This window comes from Grampus griseus (genome assembly GCF_964374135.1).
Source record: "Grampus griseus genome assembly, chromosome: 8".
Classification (NCBI taxonomy): domain Eukaryota; kingdom Metazoa; phylum Chordata; class Mammalia; order Artiodactyla; family Delphinidae; genus Grampus; species Grampus griseus.
Window position 1 is genome coordinate 21,251,316 of NC_139002.1, and position 23,457 is coordinate 21,274,772.

At 45.2% G+C, this 23,457-nt stretch overlaps 1 protein-coding gene across 2 annotated transcripts; it reads right to left on the reverse strand.

Moving 5' to 3' along the window:
- Positions 1-222: 222 nt before the first annotated feature.
- On the reverse strand, positions 223-22,144 carry LAYN (layilin). 2 transcript variants are annotated; one of them, XM_082660329.1, is made up of 7 exons: positions 16,329-16,380; positions 13,689-13,775; positions 10,905-11,062; positions 5,867-5,899; positions 5,162-5,245; positions 2,809-2,908; positions 223-1,023 (listed from the first exon to the last, which is right to left on the reverse strand). In XM_082660329.1, the coding sequence occupies exons 3-7, from the start codon at positions 11,011-11,013 to the stop codon at positions 660-662; spliced, it is 690 nt and encodes a 229-aa protein (XP_082516455.1). In that variant the 5' UTR covers positions 11,014-11,062; positions 13,689-13,775; positions 16,329-16,380; the 3' UTR covers positions 223-659. The 2 variants fall into 2 exon arrangements, with proteins under 2 accessions (XP_082516455.1, XP_082516454.1); XM_082660328.1 differs by lacking the exons at positions 13,689-13,775; positions 16,329-16,380 and adding exons at positions 18,704-19,001; positions 21,950-22,144 and having other exon boundaries at positions 224-1,023.
- Positions 22,145-23,457: the final 1,313 nt, after the last annotated feature.

Sequence of the window (23,457 nt, forward strand, 5' to 3'; positions counted from 1 at the left end):
AAATAAGCCGAGAAGCCTAGATTCAAACTTCATTTTCAGTTTCTAAAGTGTTTCCAAGTCAGATATTTCCAAGTTTGGATGTCAGGAAAAAGAAAAAACGGTCCCCAGAGGCCACATGCAGAAGAAGGGCTGTAGACACAGACTGACTAACATTCTGTTTCCTGCTTTTTATTTGATTTGATTCTTTGAAAAAAATAGATATAAGAATTGCTGTTGCGCAGCCCAGCTCGAGGCTGGCATAGGCGGGCTTTGAAAAGATTCTGTACTTTCTGTCTCTTTGTGATGATGTTTGCTGCTGTACAGAGCAAGAGAAACAGAACCTAGAGGCTGGTTTCCCAAGCTCCACAGCAACTACCCCACCCCCACCCCACCCGCCAGTGAAAGCACTGTCCCTTGAAAGTCAGTTGTAACAATCAGTTGTTTATTTTCTATTATGTGCCAGACGCTGGACAAGGTGCTTTCTCAGAAGTTCCAGCCAGGTGAGGGACTGGGATAAGGGATATAGCCCAAACTGCGGCTCCAACAGGGGATCTCATGCTCACCCCCAGGACCTGATCTGAGCACTTTCACAGACCTTCTGAGTGTTTTCCTTATAGAAAATAGACTTTTGCTTCTCTCTTCTTTCCCATTCTTGTCAGTTCAGGGTTCGTTTGTGCATCCTAATAACCATATATTTCATTTTCCACCCACTCGGCCTCCTTGCTCCTTCCCACTCGGTCTGGGGAGAACTCATAAACGTCGTTGGTCACGAAGCCACTCTCCATGCTCACCAGCGTCACGAACCCGCTTTCGGATGGGTTCATGGCCACGTTGTCATAGTCACAGGACACAGTGTCGGGAGTGGCCTCTCGCGAGCGCGCTCGGAATGAGATGTTCTTCAGGTCCGGCCGGGTCTCGGCTAGATCAGCTTCGCTCTGCTTTCGTATGACATTGTAAACCTCTAGGTCCGGGCTGTTCCCCGGCTGAGGAGCGGGCCAGGTGGGGCGCTGCTCCTTCGTGCTGGGGCCTGGCTGCCCCCGTTTCCTAGGAGTAAAGAGAACCAGGGCTCAGTGGACAAGGGGACTGAGAACATCCCGGTGCCCCTGTGCAGGCAGGAGGGGGTCATTCTGGGCAGTCACTACACTGCACTTCTCACCTGCCTCAACCTACAGGTCAAGGTTTCGGGTGGGGTGGGAATAAAAGAGGAAAGTGTTGTTATGTATCTATCACTCACTGCTGCCAGAGCACAGAACGGAGGTGATGACTCTGGGATCCCCAGAGACTCCAGAGGGTCCATGGATAGAATTGCATGGGGGAAAATATCACATTTAAAAAAATCCATCTCTAAGTGAAATTGAGCTTGTCCTTCAGTTTTGAATGTGGGCAGTTAACCTGAGTCGTAATAGCTTTTTTTGTTTTTGTTTCTGTTTTTTTCTTTTTGGCTGCACCACTCGGCTTGTGGGATCTTAGCTCCTCTCGGCAGTGAAAGCACGGAGTCCTAACCACTGGGCCATCAGGGAATTCCCACTAGTAATGTCTTGACTTGTTCACCAACGGAAATCATAGATATTTTCATATCACATCACAGTTATGACTTAAGATGTCTTAAAATATTTTATGCTCATCGCTACTTCAGTATTATGATACTTATACTCACCACTAAATAAAGAAGCATTAATAAAGGAGCACGTGTATTACCGTTTCACATTAGTTGTTGGAGATATTTTGCTAAACTATATAACAGCATTATTCCTTCCCTTGTAATCCAGTGTGATTTATTTTATGCATTTAAAAATATTGTTCTGGGAAGTGATCCGTAGGCTTCACCAGACTGCTACAGGGGTCTGTGGCACAAAAATGGTTAAAACCCCGAGACAGACTCCAGCTTCAAAGCCACAATCCCACATTGTGGTGAGGTGCTAAATAGATAGGTAAGGGAGGGAAATCAAGACCCAACCACAGAGTAAGCAGTTAGAAAATATATTTGCAAGTTTTTGAACTGAACTCTATTTTTAGGTTAAAAGGAATTAACTAATGAAAATGATCATAGGAAGAGATAACAGTTTTGAGTGCTTACTATATACTCATTCTGCATATATTAACTGCTTTAATTCTTCTAATAATCCTATAAGGAAGTTATTATTAAATGAAGCAGGATCTTCATTGGAATCTTACTAGTTTATCTCAAATTGGTCATCAAAGTGAGTCAAGTCTTAAACTGCACCTTTGCTTTCCTTCTTCTATGTAGACCATGATGATGGGGAATAAAAAGGTAGCTGAGAAGACCTCTGGTTACCTCAACAATGGTGGCACATGATCCACTAACAGAGGTGCTTTAGGCTACTTAGTGCAGCTATTTTGTAGCAATCTACACTTGTGAATTCAATTAAAAGTCAATTAAAAGGATTTGGCTATTTCATTTTGAATTAAGTGGTTTAGTTTCAGTGGTTTGCCAGGCTTTGGAACAGTCGTTTTCAAAGGGCTCACTATTCATTCCTTCACTCACCCAACAAGCATTCCTGGAGTGAGTGCATACATGCATGAGAGCACTTTGCTGAGTGATGTGTGGATGCACAGATGAATAACACAGTCTCACCCCTCAAGTCGTTTAAAATCTTCCACACACACAAAAATTAAAGAATGTAAGATCACTCTCTTAATCATAGCTAAGCACAATGCTTAGTAATTCTGAGTGCCTTGAGCCCATCAGAAAATTTACTCTCAAATCTGTAGAAGTGATTGTCTTGGAGCTGCCATGGCTGTTAATGAAGTCCAAATCTTGAAGAGTTCAGAAAACACAAAGGTTTACATGATGAAGGTTTTACTTGCCTCCTTCTACAGATCCAAACCCAACATACACCTGTGGTGACCACAAAGAAGAGAAGGGGGACGCTGGGGATTAGGATGTAGGCAAGATTCAAGGCAGCTTCTGAAAAGAAAAGCACACTTTATCAGCACTGGTGGTGTTTCTGTGTGCTTCAAAACAGACTTAAAAAAGCATAATCAACACAGAGCATTCCAAGGAGCGCATTCTGGAAGGAAACAGATATGGTTACCCAGACAGCAAAGTCTTCCAGTTTCAATAAATGAGGCTTTTCTACCTGTCCTATTATCTGAAGTAACAGAGAGAAAAGAAGTTTACATTTTTGGGTTTCTTGCAAATATAAGATGGGCAGTTTTGTTAATTAAGAATTTTTTTCAGACGAAAGAGGTTATCTCTTTTCTCATTCTTCCTCTTTGTTAACAAAGATGAGGCTGCTTGGGGGTGCTGGTGTCTTTGACTCTAAGGACAGAAACAGTAGTTTCCAAGGTGGGATCGGGGAGAGGGAGGAAAAAAGAAACAAGCCAGAAGTCTCGGTGTTATTGCCAGGAATGAGAAGGTCATGTGTAACACATGAATCAGACTGTAGAGCCTTACTGACGTTTCTGACCGATAACTGGATCCAGCTGGGCCCATGAGCAGCGACTGCGGAGGGCACTTAGAGATCTACCATCCTTACCTTTCCTAAGACTTAAGTCTTAGAACCAGAGAATTTTCCCTCAAGGGGCTTTGGGAGGAATCAATGATTGGGGACTGATCCCTTTCCTACTCTTACTGGTTAAGATTCTCAACCATCCAGAGGCCGTGGCTTTGTTTTTCTGTGAGGCTACAAACCTGACAACCACCAAAAAAAACCCTCCAAACAAAACCTACTTTAAATACCACCGTAGTAACAATGAGCAATAAAAATGCCACCCACTGCTGCACAGCACTTTGGATTTTTTAAAAAGCATTTTCACACATTACATCTGTTGTATAATAAAGAATTTGACTGGGCTTTGTCCCTGGTACCTGGGCGGGAGGCTCTAAATCTTTGGAATTTCTCGGAAATAGGAGTAACTTCCTTATTCATGAGCCCTTCAGACCAGATCAGAGTTTATACTGACAGAGATGTCTCAGGATGGGGGCTGTTGGGGCCTAGGGGGTGAGTTCAATTACACGGCCAACGATCAAATCAACTGTGCTACGTAATGAGACCTTAAGAAAATCTCTGCACGCCAAAGCGCGGTGGAGCCTTCCGGCTGGTGAACACGTTGATTTGCCGGGAAGGTGATTACCCATCCTGGTTCCACAGGGAGAGGACACAGAGAGTCCCCATTCGAGACCCTCCCAGACCTTACTGTATGTGTTTCACCTGGCTGCTTCTGATTTGTAACCTTTATAATAAAACATAGTCATAGGTATGGTGTTTTCCTGAGTTCTGTAAGTTGTTCTAGTGAATTATTGAACGCGATGGGGCACTCCCTGGAATTGTAGCCAGTTGATTAGAAGTGTGGGTGGACTGGGGACCCCTGAACTTGTGGCTGATATCTGAAGTGAGGGCAGTCTTGATGGGGACTGAGCCCTTAACCTGTAGGGTCTGTGGTAACATGGGGTGGCTAGTGTCACAACTGAATTGCAGTACTGCACTATCCTGTTTCATTTTATGGACACAGAAATGCTCTCAGGTAGGTGAGAAAAATGTTATTACTTCTATTATGCAAATAACTAAACTGAAAAATTAAGTGTTTTTTAAAAATTTGCCCAGTGACAAAACTCAGATCTTTCTTTTTTGTCTTAATTGAAATATAGTTGACATATAATATTATGTTAGTTTCAGATGTATTCTATACTGATTTGACATTTGCATACATTATGAAATGATCACCATGATAAGTCTAGTAACCAGCCCTGATCTCCCTCTTGAAACTCGAGGTGAGAGTTGAGGTTAGCACTCCAATTAGCACTCCAATTTATCACTCCATTTTCTTTTATCTTTTATGTCCATTTCCTCTGTTTGTCTCGTAAAGAAATATTAATCATGGCCTGGGTCTTTCTGCTCTTATTTCTCTACATCCATTCTCTAGTTCCCCTCCCCCCAAACAACTTCTGGGAGGTTCTCAAGCCTCATCTGTCTTCATGCAGATCTTTTTTTACCTTCTGTCTTGTCTAATCGCCCCAATTGTCTTAGGATAGCTCCATTTGTGTATTTCACTGACAAAATCTAACATATAATGCAGTTTTTACAAAGTCATAAGTGCTCTGTCTGGTTCTATTTTTAAGTCGCTGTGGGAAAGAACCAAGTAGGGTATATAATCATGGGGAATTCGTGATCAGGAGAGTCCTATTATCTATTTTTCTCTGGGAGAGTTCTGTACATACCTTTGCTTTCTTTCAGTGTTTCTGTGGCATCTTCTTTCTCTGTGTCTTCTGGAATTATGGGCATTGCTGTCTCTGTTCCTTCACCTGGAGAGAGACACATGGACTTGAGAACCTGGAGAAAGGCATCAAAATCCAGATATTCTCTGAGGTCCTACCAGCTTCAGGGTGGGATGCCAAAAAGCACCAGCATTGTGACCAGTGCCATTTATAAACCCAGGGAAGTAAAAGAATTGAATTTGCTGACCTAGAGTTTACTTGTCTTTATCTTTCTGGTGAGACTTGCTGCGAAGAATCATGTACGGACACAACCAGCAGGCAGCTGACATCAAGGCCCATAACGTACTGAAGTGCCAAGGGGAAGGGCCAACAACTCACTTCTAGGACCATAAATTATCAGTTTGACTTGCTTCTTGGATCATTAGACTGGATTATTCCTTTCATATTGTCAGTAATGACAAGTAACATCCCAAACTGAATTTGCAACTATTACTTTTCAGATATTTGAGAGAAAGACAACGCTAGTGAGATTAATGAACTACTGGCCATGTCCAGTGTGGCATATACCTGTCCAAAGGGTCAGGGTTAACACCAGTGGTCTTTCTGCTGAATAATCTGGTTTAAAGAACATGTGGTTCTAAACCTGTGAAAAGCTTCGAAAGCTGTGAAACAGCCCAAATTAACTCAAATCTCAATTGACAGTCTTACCTCCAGGCCTTGTAGAAGGAGCTGTTGGTTTCTCTATAGCAGAAAGAAACAAGAATGAGAGCAATAAGTAAATTTCCATGCCATCTGAATGAAGATGGCCAGAGCATGGCATCCATTTATTTGTTCATTCAGTTGTCCAATAAATTTCATTTAGTATTATCAGACACTAGAAACCAGGTTAGTAAGTCCAAAGAATCTCTTCTGCACAAAGACTAGCCTTTCCCCAGTTTTACTTGGGCACTTTTTCTTTTTTAAAAAGTAAACTTTTTAGTTTTAAAACTAAGAGTTTTAAATATGAGAATTTCCAAATATACGCAAAAGTGGAAAGATCAGTATAATGAACCCCTATGTACCATCACGCAGCTTTAACTCTTAGGAACATATGGCTAATCTGGTTTCAACAATAATCCCCACTCCTCCCCGGCTACACCCAGGCCTGCGCTGTTGTAAAGCAATCCAAGACACTTGATCAATTCCTATTGGGGATATTTTAGAGCAACAAGTACTGATCTCCAAGCAGTGGAAGTGGCCCGGGACCAAGGAGACCATGGCCAGCCCCAAGGCAGAGCCTGGTGATCTAGAACACGGGTCATTTAAAATATTTCTAAGAGCCTCAGGAGAGTCGGGCTGCACAGACCACCTACATCAATGTTTTTACTTTTGGCTGAAAGTGTGTCAGCCTTTTGTACTGGCGGTGACTCTACACTGATCAGATGCTCTGGGTTCAGAGCGTCAGGGTCCATAAGGTCAAAATTTTAGAATTCACAGTCCTAAGGCCAGGATGTCAAAGCTATTCTGAAGTTTTATGCAGAAAGGAAACTTTTAATCGTGTGTGTGTGTACAGATGATGCAAATCCATTCATTTATTAAAAATGTCTGCTATATGATAGAAACAGCATCATGCTCTAAATGTTTTATTAAAAACAAACACAATTTATCCTGATAAGAGCCTGATGAGGTGAGTGCGGTTCTGAATTTGCACGCAAGGAGACTCAGGTACAGGGAGATTAAACACCTTGCTCAAATCTCACAGCTAATAAGTAACTGAACTGGGATTTTAATTTTAAAAATTCAAATGAAAAATTAAAATCACAAGGAGACAAACTCTGTGCTAGGTATTAGAGATACAATAGCAAGTGAAAAGTAGTCCCAGCCCTCTAAGGAACTTATATTATACAGGATGGGGAAGTACAGGAGAATATTAACACGTTAATTTTGTGATATATTGCAATACATCATATATTCAAAGACATTACATGATGTAGTCATTTTCTTGTCCCTCCATAGTTCAATCCACTGGGCAAAACTGCAGTGAACATGGCAAATTAACGCAGCACTTCCATCGATTGCTGCAATGGTCTGTGACACATGGCCTCAGATGATTTGTCTCTGATTTCCACTGAATGCATCTATGCCTTTAGCACACCCCAGGTGGAAGCAAGTGATCAGATCTGGCTAGCATACCACCTACTCTATGTGGTCATGTTGTCAAATCTAGTTTTAGATGCTATCTTTCAACCTGTCCCTTGCCCTCTGGTATAGTGGGATGTTGTGCCATCCTGTTGCAACCATACTGGGTGACCTTCCCCTAGCCCATCAAGCGCAGGGATTAACTGGTCAAACATGTATATTTCCAGACCTCATGCCAAACATATAGTGAAGGGGACAAACTTGTAAACAGGCAGTTAAAGTACTGTGTGTATTATGATCCTCATGGGAGGAACACTTAACCTAGTTTTGAGGGGCCCTGGATGCTTCCCAGAGGAAGTGATTTTTTAAAACTTCTTATTTGGAAATAATTTCAGATTTATGGAAATTTGCAAGACTAGTACAAAGAATTCCCATGTATCCTTCACCAAAATGTTACCATTTTATCACGTTTCATTTATATGATTATTCTCTCTCTCTTTATATATATCCTATATATTTATAGCTACAAGTCTATATCCAAATCTGTACACACACACACATACACATATATATTCACATACAGACGCATCCATAACTTTTTTCCTGAGAATAAGTTGCAGTCATAGTTACCCTTTACTCCCTAAATACTTCAGTGTGTATTTAAGATGGGAGAGGGGCAATACTCCAACATAACCATAGTACAATTATCAAAACCAAGAAATCAACATTGATATATATATTAACCAATCGACAGATCTTATTCAAATTCTGCAGATTGTCCTAATAACGCCCCTTATAGAAAATCACCATTGTCATCATCATCATTATCATCAAGGATCACCTACTGCACTTGGTTGTGACGAGAGAAGGTGATGTTGAACCTGAACCTGAAGGCTGAGAATGAGCTGACCAGGAAAGAGGGAAGGGTGTTCCAAGCACTGGAAACAGCAGTTAAGAGCTCTTGGGGAACTTCACAGGGGGCAGAGGGGAATGGGATCGGGGAGGAATAAGAGTGGTAAGAACTGGGGCTGGAGACAGGCAAGGGTCTGATCAAGCCAATTTTTTATGGCGTGCTGAGGTGTGTGAACTTATCCTGAGGAGGGGGGCCACGTAAAGGCAATGTGTTAGTCTTTTTCTGTGTGCCCACTTCTCTCTGCTGGATCTATTCTTGGTCCTTCTCTGTGTCCTGGAGGCTGAACTCTATGGACTGTGTCTTGAGGCTCCCTTGTCCTTTTGCTCTTTTTTGGCTGCGTTGGGTCTTCGCTGCTGCACGTGGGCTTTCTCTAGTTGCAGAGAGGGGGAGAGCGGGGGCTAATCTTCATTGCAATGCGTGGGCTTCTCACTGCAGTGGCTTCTCTTGTTGTGGAGTATGGGCTCTAGGTATGCAGGCTTCAGTAGTTGCAGCACGCAGGCTCAGTAGTTGCGGCGTGCGGGCTTAGTTGCTCCACAGCATGTGGGATCATCCTGGACCAGGAAAGACCTTCCTGGACCTTCTCAAACCCATGTCCCCTGCATTGGCAGGTGGATTCTTAACCACTGCTCCACCAGGGAAGTCCTGTCCTTTGGTTCTTGATTGGACTTAACCAGTAGGAGGCAGAAGCAGGAGATTAGAGAGTAGGAGAAGAGAGGGGTCCTGGCAGTTATCCCCCAGGCCCCCTTCGCACGTCACTGTGGTTTGACAGTAGCTGCGTTCTCTGGTTACAGCTCCTATTGGGCGGCTCCTCTTCCATGACTCCAAGCTTTCTCTGGAGTCCCTCCCCTTTGCTCCTTGAAACCTGGGGGTAGTAACAACTTCCCATTGTAGCTAATTCCTGGGCACTTCACCATCTCATGCTCTGTGCCCACACCTTGGCAAACATCATTTTATTATACTCTTCTCATTAAACCCTTTGAGTGTGCCACCTTTTTCCTGCCAGGACTCAGTCTAAATCAGGCAGTAGCAAAATTAATAAGGATTATGATTAAAAACAAAACCTAACTAGGTTCAAAGTACAAAAATAAAAGGCTATGAAAACAAATGTCAAAATCTCACATTTCAGAAAATATTTAAGAAGTACAACATTTTAAATCATGGAGATAATAGGATATGAGGAACAAAAGTGATGGGCAGCCAGTTTGTAACAAGCGCCTTGCTTTAATTGCTCTAAAAATGTGCCCTGCTAAGCCAGCCTCAGTCCTTGCAACCTCCCTGCCTGAGACAACTCTGTATGGTGGGGAAGGCCAGGTCTTTGGAGAGAATTCATCTGAAGGGGTGAAGAGGGAGGAAAAACAACTTCAGCAGCAAAAGCACAGCCAAATTCAGACAATTTAAAAATGACAGGATTTAGTCCCTCAATAGATGTAACTAACAAGTCATTCTACTTCTGTCAGGAAAGGATGCAGAATTGGGGTCAAGCAGTTGGCTTCAGGGAGATGAGAAACTTCCATAACAGATCAAAAATCACTTCACGTTTAGATCAAAGTCCAACATAATGGAGGAGTTTGGGAAACCTCAGCACAGTGAGACTACAGGCTTGTAGCCAATTCAAAACCCTTCACAGATTTAGAAGCAAACGTCAGTTAAATTTGCAAGGCATGTATTTAGAGGGTGCCCTACGGAGCAGGATGATGCCCTGCTCATCAAAGTGACTTCTATCTGCCCAGTGTCAGTAAAATTGGTGTATTTTATCATCTACCTCCTCTGGTCATTATTCTGTTTCCCTAAAGCCCCAGAAAATAATGTCACGTGGCTGGTAGAAGACTTGCAGGAACAATGGCCAGCTTCCTTTCATATTTCTTCTTTACAGTAAGTCCACTACATACGAACGAGTTCCGTTCGGAGAGCACATTTGTAAGTCCAACGACGTTAGCCTAGGTATCCAACTAACACAATCGGCTATATAGTACTGTACTGTAATAGGCTTATAATACTTTTCGGACAAATAATACATAAAAAACAAACAGAAAACATAAAGAAAACATTTTAAATCTTACAGTACAGTACATTTTAAATCTTATGGTAAAGTACAGTACCAGCTGCATCGCCACTGCTTTTACACTTGCTTCAGGACATCCTGGGCTTGAAATAAAGATACTGTACTACTATACTCTATACAGTACTGTACAGTAAAGTACACAAAAGCACAACCACTTGTAGAGGATGTGCGTATGTGACAACGTACGCCAGACACGTGAACTAACTTACGGGACTGGACATGCAAACGTAGGTTCGCATCTTTGAAAGTTCACAACTTGAAGAAGGTTCGTATGTAGGGACTTACTGTATTCCAAGGTCTTACAGCATACAATCTCATATCTCGAAGGAATAAGAATTATAATTGTCCACTTGGAGGGCTTTTTGTTTCTTGAAGTTCTCATAATTCTTGCCTTATCATACATAAATTAGACCCTTTCATTTCTTCATCCTTTCTCTTAGCATCTAATACCCCTCTCCTGTGCTAGAATTATTCCTCAGTGAGGAAGTGTCACTACATCTCCCTTCACAAGAACTCCCAATGTTTAACACTGCTGGCATTTGCAACAAGCTTTCGCAGAGACCACGTGACAAATTCCTGGAAGCAGCAGCTGCTTATGAAATGAGAGAGGAGGTTGAGAATTCAGCCATATAACTTGAGAGAGGATTCATTACCAGCGGAATATTTGCAGATGAAATTGTTCTTCATGGTGCATCGGTCGTCGTTCCACTGGAACATGTAGGGGCCCCCGATTCCGGCGGGTGCTGATGGCTGATGGTACATGACCACGCAGACCTCGCTGCCGCATGAAGGCTCATCCACATACCAGTTCCTGTAGGAAAGGGGTCAACAGTGGAGGCAACTGGAGAAGGATACCACAAGACTTCAAAGCCTTTGTTTTCCTATCAAGTTCCACTAAGCCAGGAACTTAAGAGACAGGGAGGAACTGAAGTGCTTCCAGTAAGTAGAACCACGCTTTCTAATAGGGACATCACAATCAATCATCTGACATTTGCCTTTGCAGGGAGGGATATATTACCATATAATGTCTGCAAAGGAATTATGAGAAAAAGCAGCCAGCAGGGCAAGTCTGGATGATCTTATTTCTTTTTTGCTTTCGGCTCACTGGGTTTTGTTTCTCTTTTTTTTAGAAATCAGATGCATTGAGAGAGGCATGGCTTATCTCATCCAGAGCTTGCCTTGCTTCCATCTCCCCATGCTTTTCAACAGCCATAGCTGCCTTCCTAGCTCTGAGGAGCGGATAGAAAATTCAAGCATCTGAGCGAGACTTTCCGACATGTAGAGGCTTCAAAGCAAGAGATGGGGTGGGGGCAAAAGCGAGAGGCCCAAGTAGTCTTCTTCAGGTTTTAAGTTGTTTCTACTTCATCAGGCTGATGAGCCCTTCTGTCAGCCTCTGCCGCCTGATTTCTTGTCTCTGTTTCCCTAGCTCCTGGACAGGGTGCACTAGCAGCCCCAATGGTACTTGAAATTAAATGATGCTGCCACCCAGTTGGATATGTGGGCGCCAGATTAAAGCCTTAGATTCCATAGATAGTTTAAATGCTGCGAGCACCCACCTCATGTGCTGACTCAGGGCTGGGCTTTGTAGTTCGCCTGTTACTCACCTAAGCAGTTTCCTTCCGGGGCCCAGATCTCCCCTGATGCTCAGGCTATTGAGATGAGCCCTGCTGCCCTGCCTAGCTCTTGTCAGAGCCCCTCCTTAGGAGACAGCTAAGAGACAGCTCTCTGTGTAGCACCCTCATATGGCTCTGCTTGAGTCTTGTGCTGCAGTTCACCAAAAGGAAAATCCTCTGCTGAATCCACTGGGTTGAATTCGCCTGGATGGTAGCTGAGCTTGCAAGTCTGCTTGGACACTGTCTGGAGAGCTGGAGATCCTGACTGGGGCTGGGCTCTGCACCTCATTAGTCACCTCCAGGCAATTTTCCAACCCTGTTGGTAGACCTCCTGCTTGTCTGTTCTCCTCTCCACTGGCCCTATGGCTTTATGTTATTTTATTTCACAGGTGATGGAATGGTTGGAATATTATGCCTGGCATCTAGTTACTGGACTTGAGCCAGGTTTCAGGCTTGGAACTCACTGCTAGAAGGAGGAAGACCCTGCAACACCACAGTAGGTGCACATGGTAATTTCCTCTATTCTCCCAAAGGGACCTATGGCCATTTACTCAAGTAACCATATGCTGGAGAAAGAGGAATACCCAAATATTACAAAGACTGCTGGACACAGAGTGCAAGTCAACACTGATACCCAAAGACTTGAAGTGTCATTAAAACTACCCTTTTGAGTGGGAGCATATTGAGGCTAAGTAGTAAATGGAGTTCTGGCCCAGGACTGAAATGGGAGATAGATGGGCCCCTGGGCCGGACAGCTGGTGTTTGTCAAGTGGAATAAAATTGAAGCTTTGTTCTCACCCAGACACTCCAAGGACAAGGCTAGTGGCAGAAGCTGAGCTCTGCAGGAATAAAGAGATAAGATGACCATTCCTGAGGTCAAGGAAAACTTCTTTGTCTGCACATGCACAGAAAGGTTCCTTGAGGGTCAAAAAGGGAGGGGGCGCCACACCATAATAAGTGTGGACATATCCCCACAGGCCTCTGTGGTGGAATCCATCTTAGCAAAAAGTCGCACATGCATATAAGGGAGGGTCCTAGGACTGGTCAGGTGTGAAAGAAGTAGAGAATTGGCCAAAGGTAAACAAAGACCCAGAAGGACTATCCTATATAAGGGATTTAAATCACCTCTTTACCGCGCTCCTCATTAGAGAGCATGCCCGAACCCTTTCTCTCTAGGTGTGTATTTCTGCCTTGCTTCTGTCTTAAATAAACGAACTGCTTCTCTGTGTGCTCTCCCACATGTTATGCTGTGTCTCTAATAATAAACTTTGTACCTGCTTTTATAGTTTTTGTCTCCTTGAGAAACACATTTTCCAGTGGGGGTAACAGCTAGGGGAACTTTGCTTCTAGCCTCTAGCCCCTGGTGGACTAGTGGCTAGGATACCTGGTTTTCATCCAGGCTGCCCAGGTTCAATTCCTGGGCAGGGAACTAAGATCTCTCTTCAGGACCACTCACTGCTGTCTCTCTGAGATCAGGACCAGCTCACAGTGGACCCATCCAGTGGTCATTCCCCAGTCCTAAAATATATGAATTGAAAACTTATGGGGTAAGAGCTATAATAGTGGAGAAGGTCAAGTGGAAGCCTCTGAAACTGCATTCTTCCCTATTCTCTCCAAGATAGTAAATAGAAAACAATATCTTATCCAGGCGAAGATGACAGAAAGTAGTGCCACTCCTAGAGACCTAGAGGATGCAAGGATGGTATTCCCTGTCATATCTCTATATAATTCACTAGTCTGGCTCCTGCAAAAACCGGGCAGATCCTGAAGGATGACACTGGAGTAGCACAAATTCAACCAACTAGAAGTCTCAATTGTACCTACTATGCCATTTGTGGTATCTTTGCTAGAGCTGCTTAACACGTCCTTGGGTACCTAATATGCAGATTTGGTGAGTACATTCTTTTTCACCTGTATCAGAAAGAGAATCAGAAAACAGTCTGCATTTATTTGGAATGGACATCAGTATACCTTTATGGTCTTTCCTCAGGACTATACTAATTTTCCTACCCTCGGTCATAATATGATGTGAAAAGAGACTGCCTGGATATCTTGCAAAAAATCACACTGGTCCACCATGTTGCTGACATCACGCTAACTGAACCAGATGAGCAAGGACTGGAGGCCTTAGTAAGACTCAAGTGCTCCAAGGGTTGGAGGTAAACGTTTGAAGATTCAGGGGCCTGTTACTTCATGAAACTGGGTAGGTGTCTAGTGATATAGAGAATGTCAGAACACCCCTTTCAAATTAAAGGTCAAATTACTTCATCTCACAATAATTTGAAGTGTCTTGCAATAATTTTAAGAAGGAAGCATAGCCTGGGGAAGGTCTCTTTGGGTTCTAGAGGTGGCATATTTCACACCTGGGAATACTGCTCTGGCCTATATACCAGTTGACATGAAAGACAGGTGTCTCTGAGTGCGGTCCAGAGCAGAAAAGGATTCTGAAGCAGTTCTAGGCTGTGATGGAAGCAGACTTCCCACTTGGGCCATACGATCCATCAGACCCTATTATTAGAGGTATCAGTGGTGAGAAAAATAATGCCATATAGAATCTGTACAAGCTCCAATGAGAGAATCACAATGCAAACTCTTAAGATTCTACAGCAAGGCCATATCATCTATAGATGAGAAAAAAATCACCTTTTGCAAAGCAACTCCTGGCTTGATACTAGGCAAGGAGCACCAAGAGAACATGCAATCCACTTGCTCAATGTAAGAGAGACACTGTCAGACGTACCTAGTCAAAAGATTAGGCAGGCCTGGAATCAATTCATTACAAGTTGGAAGAGGTATATTTAGGACCAGATGGCACTGTATGAACAGGTATAGCAGACTGCCATGACATCTACCACTGTTGTACCAGAGCCTGTCCCTCAGCTTACACCTATAGCTGCATAGAGGAATCCCTTATGACTAGCTGATAAAGGCAGCCTAAGCTTGGTTCATGGATAGGTCAGCCAAGCATGGGGGTACAACTCCAAATGGGCAGCAGCTGTACTACAGTCTCACTCAGAGGTGGTTCTGAAAGATCAAGTGTTAAGGAAACATCCTCCCAATGGCCAGAGCTTAGCTGATATACCTAGTTAACCACTTAGTATAGAAAGAGAAGTTATTAGAGATTAGACTATATAAAAACTCAGGGGTAAAGGCAAAGAGCTTAGCCAGTTGATTAGAAGTCTAAAAGGATAAAGAGTGGAAGACTGCGGACAAGGAGCTCTTGGATAGAGTGATGTGAATAGACATATGGGAGTAGGGGTAAAGTATGAAAATCTATCATATGTTAAAGCCCACCAAAAAGCCTCTAGCACGGAAGAGGCACTAAACAACCAGGGAGACAAAATGACTTAGCCAGTTGATGTCAGCCAGCCTGTTATCAGCTGCCCCAGCTCTGGTATAATAGATACATACTAGGGTAGCCATGGTGGCAGGGATGGAGGCCATGCATGGGCTCAACAGTAGCCGTTCCCACTCACCAAGGCTGATCTAGCTACTGCCCAACAACCAGTCTGCTGGGAACAGAGACAAGCCTAGAACCTGGTAGCAAGTTGACTACATTGGACTCCTTCCATCCTGAAAGGGGCAATGATTCATGTTGATAGGAATAGACATACAATCTGGGTATGGGTTTGCCTTTCTAGCCTCAAGGCCTTAGCACCACTATCCAAATGCTTACATAGTCTTTGATCTACCAGCACAGAATTCCAAATAAGATCTCATCAGACCAAAAAACCTAGTTTATAGCAAAGGAGATGTGGGCGTAGGCAGGGGATTTACTAGTCACATCACATATTCACCCATCCTGAAGCTGCCAGTTTGACAGAGTGATGGATGAACTTGTTGAAAACACAGCTGAAGCACTAGCTTAGAGGCAATACTTTGTGAGGATGAGCCAGCATCCTCCAAGACACAGTGCACATTTTGAATCACTGACCTTTGTATCATCCTGTGTCATCCAAGAGTATTCTGGGGTCTGGGAGCCAAGGGATGTAGAAGAAAAGTTTGAAGCTAACAGAGGTTGGTTCATGAGGTTAAGGAAAAAAGGCCTCTCTATAACAGAAAAATGCAAGGTGAAGCAGTAAATGCTGATGTAGAAGCTGCAGCAAGTTATCCAGAAGACCTAGCTAAGATAATTCATGAAGGTGGCTAAACTAAACAGCAGATTTTCAGTGTAGACAAAACAGCCTTATAATAGAAGATACCATCTAGGACTTTCGTAGCTAGAGAGGAGAAGTCAATGCTTGGCTTCAAAGAGCGGAATGACTCGTGTTAGAAACTAATGCAGCTGGTGACTTTAAGTTGAAACCAGTTCTCAGTGATCATTCCAAAAATCCTAGGACCCTTAAGAATTATGCTAAATCTACTCTGCCTTTGCTCTATAAATGGAACAACAAAGCCTGGATGGCTGCACAACTGTTTACAATATGATTTACTGAACATTTTAAGCCCACTGTTGAGACTTACTGTCAGAAGAAAAGATTCGTTTCCAAGTATTACTGCTCCTTGACAATGCACCTGGTCACCCAAGAGCTCTGATGGAGATGTACAAGGAGATTAGTGTCGTCTTCATGCCTGGTACCACAACATCCATTCTGCAGCCCGTGGATAAAGAAGTAATTTTGACTTTCAGGTCTTATTCTTTAAGAAATACATTTCGTAAAGCTATAGCTTATGAAAGGAGGAGTAGCCCTGCTTACCTTCACTGGTAGTACTTACTTGGGGAATTTGTGTTTCTTGTCTCTGCAATGCTGAGCTCTGTGGGTTTAGAGGTCCTGGTATATTCTGGGGGAATCCTTCTACCAGAAGATACAGCAAGAGTGTTATTGAACTATGAACAATGGCTGCCACTTGGACATTTGGGGATTCTTGTGTCCAGGAACCAGCAGGCAAGAAGAGGAGTCATTCTCTTTGCAGGACCCTAATCATGAGGCGAAGGTGTCTCGGCTGTTACAAGCAGGGAGAGATATGTTTGACAGCCAGGTTATCTACTTGGGTACCTGTTGGTACTCATGTGCCCCATTTTGATGGTAAGCAGAAAAATGAAATCACTCCAGCATAAGCAATGCAAGTCGACTAGGCCTCACACTCTTCAGGGACGAGGGTCTGGGTCCTGCCACAAGGTAAGAGAGCCATTGAGGCTCCCCGAACAGAGGGTGAGGGGAATCTAGACTGCACAGAGCAGGAGGGGGGTCAATAAATATCAGTCGTGGCGCTGGGACCAGCTGCAGTGGTGGGGAGTGTAGTTCCTCCTAAGCTTCCTTTCTAAAGTTTCTCCCAGGAGAGAGGCCCACGAGAATCTTGGAGGAATGACTCCTGGAACTTAGATGAAGGTGTGGATCTGAATAGCATAATGGGTGAACTTCATGCTGTCTTGAATGGAATAGGTAATAAAGATATATTCTAATCTTCATTCTTTTGATTGAAAATGAGTTTAAATGTTTTCCCCATATGACTGTTTACCAGTTAGATTTTCTATTTTGTGAACTGTTTGCTCAGGTCTTTTGCCCCTTTATCTTTTGGGGTTTTACTGACTTAATATAAACTTTTAGTGCTTTTTGACTTATATTAACTCTTTATTGTAAAAAGATCATAACTGTTAAATTTCTTACAACATTTTTCCAGTCTTATGCCTGCCTTTTAATTTTGATATTTTTTGACTTTCTTCCACGTCACTGCTTTTCTTAGGGAGGGACGATGGCAATGCCATGGTGCTGGGGGGCAGGTGTGTGAAGTGAGTCCAGTGCTGTGGGTTTAGAAGGGCTCTACAAACTGCAGGCTTCCTTAAGTCCCCTCTTGGTCAATCCAGAGAATTAGATCTTGGCTCTAATTTCTTGCCTGTCATCATAATTTCCTGCAGTCTGGGGCCCTTCAGCCCCACAGGCCTTCAATCTCTCACTGGGTCAGCAATCCCACTCCTGGGCATACACCTAGAGAAAACCATAATTCGAAAAGACACATGCACCCCAATGTTCACTGCAGTACTGTTTACAATAGCCAAGACATGGGAGCAACCTAAATGTCCATCAACAGAGGAAGGGATAAAAGATGTGGTACATATATACAATGGAATATTACTCAGCCATAAAAAAGAGCAAAATAATGCCATTTGAAGCAACATGGATGGACCTAGAGATTGTCATACTGAGTGAAGTAAGTCAGACAGAGAAAGACAAATATATGATATCACTTATATGTGGAATCTAAAAAAAGGGTACAAATGAACTTATTTACAAAACAGAAATAGAGTCACAGATGTAGAAAACAAATGTATGGTTACCAGGGTGTAAGGGGGTAGGGGGAGGGATAAGGAGATTGGGATTGACATATCCACACTAGTATATATAAAATAAATAACTGATAAAGACCTACTGTATAGCACAGGGAACTCTACTCAATACTCTGTAATGGCCTAGATGGGAAAAGAATCTAAAAAAGAGTGGATATATGTGTACGTATAACTGATTCACTTTGCTGTACACCTGAAACTAACACAACATAGTAAATCAACTATACTCCAATAAAAATTAAAAAAAAAAATCTCTCACTGGGGTTCTAGTCCAAAAGGCCGGGCAGCCAGAACGACTGACTTCAAGCATTGTATGCCACTGAAGCTGTGCTTCTGGGCCACCCTCCTGGACAGAGTTCTCTGGGCCTAGGTTAAGGCTGATTTACCACCTTCGCCCCACTGCTTTGGTCAGTGGCCCTGCCAGTACTGCTATCCCTTCAGGGCTCTGCCTGGCTGGGACTTCTCTTCCACACTGACTGGCACTGTGGATCCAGCCTGCCTCTTTTTGCAGCTACATCAAGTGAGTTAGCTGCTGTGAGTTCCACACACTTACCTAAATGTTGCTGTGCTGCCATCGATCCAGGCATAAAGGTCCTGGCAGGCTGTGCCATTGCTTTGTTTCTCTTCACGCCTCCTAAGCCCAATCCAGAAATCACCATCAGAAGCCAGGAGGTTTTCAATGAACTTTTCTATCAGTCTCTGTTCATCTTCAGACTCGATGCTGACTAGCTGGCCCCCATCTCTCCTGCAGGCTGCTCTGGCTTCCTCAAAGTTCAGTCTTCGAGAAGCATCGTGGAAGTAGATGACTTCATAACAAGGCTTCTGTGTTCCTCCCCGGCAGACTGGCTGACCTAGAGAAAAAAAGAAGCCTACCTATTTTAGTGCCCCCAACATATACCAGAGCAGGGACGCTTGGAGGCATCTGAATGAAGCTTCAGGAATTCTGATTACTCATCAGTGGCTTGTTTTAGTGTCATTAAGCTCTCAGAGCAAATTAATACCCCTTCCAGTGTGGAGACACAGTGATTTAGACTCCATGTTTTCTTTGTTCCATTACAGATTATTGAAAAGCAGACATTTAAAATTAATCTTTAAAAGAGAGGTAGATGAAGATGTATGGTTTCACTTAAAGGCAAACAAATAACACTTCCATGCCATTAGGGAGTCGCAGGAGACTAAGTGTGGCTTAAAGTGAGTTATCTCTGTTTGGGGGTTCCTTCAGGTAAGAGAGGCATTCTGAAGTTAGGCGTGGGCTCCTCTACCCTGGAACCCTCTGCGTATGTATCAATAGCAGGACTGAATATTCACCCAGTCTACGGTATAAGCAGAAGATAAAAGCATCAGATCCATGGGGTTTTCTGCTACTGGTCTTGCCTAAAGTCAACAGCTAAAGTTCAGTGAACTCTTACTGTGTGTCATGTACTATGCTAAGGGCTTTTGCATTTACATACATACCTTATCTCATTGAACACTCATAGTAATCCACTGTTGTAGATATTGTTTATGCCCCATTTTACAGATGAGAAAACTGAGGCTCAGAGAAATTAGTCTGGCTAAGGCCACATAAGCTATCCATAGCATGACTTGAGTCAGAACCCAGATCTGATTACAAAGTCACAGCCATAACCACTGAACTCTGCTCCCCACGCCACCACAGGCTCAGGTTGCACTGGGAGCCCATGTAATATGTCTCATCTGACTGACACCCGAAGGGCTGAAGACCATCAAGGACAAATGGATGAGATTCTACTGAGGACGGATAAAAAATCGTTCACCAGTACACACCACCCTGGCTTGTGTCTGGGTGTCTAAAGCCGTGCTGCACCCAAAACATTAGCCTCATCGCTCCTTCGTTAAGTCAGTATGTATTGCATGTACGCTCATGCCTGGCACTGTGCTAGGTGCTGGGAATACAGAAACACTTGCCGCTTCCTAACCCACAGGAACACACAGCATGTTTCTGGATCCAGATGTACAGTGAAAACCAGATTTCAACAAGGGGAATCCCTTGCAATGCAGAGCCAGTCTGTGGGCTGTGGGCGTGAATTACTGCCATAGAGCGAGGAATAAAGGATTTTGGTTTGGGAAACTCTTCCCAGCTCTCATAGAATGTTCTCATTTTCCTAATTTGTTTTGCAACTGTGCACAGAGCCAGATAGCATTAGTTATTCCCCAAATTGTCCAGAATACAGAGCAAAAGGCCACAGGCAGTTAACTGCATTTTCAGTGCTTAAATGGGAACAGAGCACATACAGATAATCTGGAAAGCCCCTGTGAATTCTTATTTTCAGTTTCTTCTTTCATCGCCTTTGTAAAGAAATTTTCAATAAACAAGTTGTAAAAGTTTCGCTTCTTCTCCCTTTCTCTGTCACTTTTCTCCTTTTGCTGAATAGAGAAATTCTAACAGGACTGCTCCATCAGCAAATTAGGAGGCCTCAAAAGTGGGACATTCTCGCTAAGGAGGTGTTCCAGAGAGACTAGGGACCACTGGCCAGAGAAGCTGTGGCTGAGATGCTCCCTGGGGAGAAGGCTGGGTCAGCTCAGCTTTATGAGTCCTTAAAGGTGGCTCCAAATGAGGCAGCAGAGGAAAAACAAATGAGCCCCAGGCACCCCCAAGGTGGAGTTGAATTTACTGGCAGTCCCCACTTTTCCATCGTTGGATTATCAAGGGAAAACATAACACCTTAAACGAGTTTCCTGTATGGCCCAGCCTGGCCACACATCCCAAGTCAGCCAGTGAGTGCCAGAGGGAGCCAGAGCTGGAAGAAGGCCCAGGGTGCATCTGGTCCCCCTGCCTTCAGGAAGTGTTTCTCTCCTCTCATTTGCAGGAAGGGGAAGGGCGGCCACCGAGGACAGAGCCCGTGCAGCCGTCACCCAAACAGCTGAATTCGGTTACCCTCCCATTTTGCCACCCTGCACCCCACCCCATCCTGAAACCAACTTTAGATTCCTTCAATCAGCTTCGGAAGCACCGATAACGGAGCGGAGGTTTTCATTCCCCTCCATCCCTCTTGGCCAATCTGTTGCCTGCGAAGGAAACCTGAGACAGGGGAACGGACATCCCCTCCGCCGCCCCCCACCCCGCACCGCCCCGTCTCGACATGCAGAACAAATGGAAGAGGCAAGGAGCCAGAGCACTGTACCTCCTCTGAGGTCCAAGTCCGAGGCTGCAGTGACACGACAGGAGGAAGGAAGCAGAGAGAGTCATTCCCCTGAGTCAGGCGGGGCTTGCCCCGCGCTAACTAGGCTTCTTTCCCGATCTCTAAGCGCTCTTATTCCAGGCGCTGGATCCTTTCCCCCCAGAAGAGACCAGGAGTAACGGGCTGGGGTTCCCACGGCACAGCCGATCCAGAATCCCTACTGTACGCACCGTCTCCCGGGACAGGAGACCTCCCTGGTGGGCAGGACAAGCCCTGCGTGGGGGTCCCGGGGACTACTGCGCCGCTCTCAGTGGAGCGGACCGAGGGGGCGCCTACCGGGGCAGTTTGCTCACTGCCCCATCTAGCCTACGTCTCTCGGTATTATGGCAGCCCTGGGCGGGGAACGGACTTCGCGCGGTCCAGGACACGCAGGGAACCGGCGCTAGGCTCAGCAGCCGGGCGATTGCCCCTCTAGAAGTAGGGACCGCCGCAGGGCTAAGTCCATTGGTGGGGCGGGGGCGCCACCCCTCCACCCACTCCGCGGAGGGCCAGAGAAGAGGCACCGTAGCCCTAAGGACGGTCAGCCTTAGGTGGGGTGCAGTGGGTGCCGCAGCCCAGCGCCCGGGAACCAGCCCCCGCCCCAGCGCGCGCGCACTCACCGCTTAGCAGGCGACCCGTCGCGACCCGGAGCCCTGCCAGCAGCACTGCCAGCAGCACGGCCTGCAGCGCCGCTCCCGGCTGCATGGCCCGGCTCGGGTGCGCCTTCGGACGCCGGGGCGCTAAGGCGGTGGAGCGGGAAGACCGGCAGCGGCGTGCCCCGCAACTTCAACGGCGGGCGGCAGCAGCATCTCCAGAGGACCGACGGACCCGGCGCCCAGAGGAGGCGGGGAGGGCGCGGAGCCAGTCCGTCGCCCCTCCGCCCTCTGGGACGTCACTGCGGAGAGGGCAGCCCCGCCGGCTGGCCCGCCCCCTCCAGGGCCTCCTCCAGCGCGCTCGGTGCCAGACACCCCGCCCGCCCGAGGGGAGCGAGCAGAGGAGGGGAGCCAGCTCCCCACCCCAATTCGAGCTTCCCATGGAAATGCTGCGTTTGCCCAGGGAGCGGGGACGAGGAAATCCAAGACTGGCTTCTCCGAAATCCGATGAAGACCGCACTGTGGCTGAAAACACGACCGCATCTTGCCTCCACTCCTCAGGGGCACAGCCAGTTTCCCAGCGTCCTAGGCTCCGCAGTTGGGAGAGGCAAACTCTGAGACCTGCCAGGGCTCGGTAGGCCGCTGTCCAGGCACTCAGGGCTACACCTGAGAAAGGAATGGCGGATGAAGAGAACAGATGCTCAGGTAGGCAGGGTGACCACTGGCCCGGCAAATTTTGGGACAGCGTGGATAGCGTCCAGAGGGGCAAAGTTGGAGTTCTGGGCGAGAGGAGAGTGGACTTCCCAGAAGCCAAAGGGTGTTCTTGAGCCCAGCAAGGAAATAATAGTACTTTTTGCAGGGCACATGGGTGTAGGTGATTGTTCAGCCTTGTGGTAGAAAGGAGATGACCCCCTCACTTTTCCCCCAGGAAAGAGTGACCTCATTTCCTTTGGAAAAGCTTTCCTCACCAACCCAGCCCTCAATGTGTGCTCCTTTTTCTAAACTCCTACAATAGTCGTGTTTTACATTTACTTCTTGTTGTAAACAAAATGTTTTCAAATACATTCAAATAATAAAGTGAGCCTCCTGTCCAAAAACTAAAGTACTAAGTGCTGGGAGGTGGGTCTGATTTGCCTTTTCCCCTGTACCATGCTCTTGTGAAGCATGGCAGAAGCCCCATCTGGGCCACTGACTTCTGAGTTTTGGTCTCAGATTGAGCCCTTGCAATTTTAGACAAACAGGCCTGATTGAGCACAGGCTGGGGGATCTGTTTCAGTATCAGCTGGTAATACTGGGAAGCTCTGCTACTGCAGAAAGCAGCAGCATTGGCAGGAAGAGGGCTGATGTTTATGGCAAGTTCATTTACAGCCCATCTTTATGTCTGAATTAGAACATTTCACATCCAAAATACATTCTTTTTAGAAATTCCTGATAATCAAAACAACCAAAGGGGAGCTGATATGGTGAATAGAAGCACCTGAGTTGGCATCAGATATTCTGTTTCCAGTCCTGCTTTTCTTCACTTAATGTCTGTG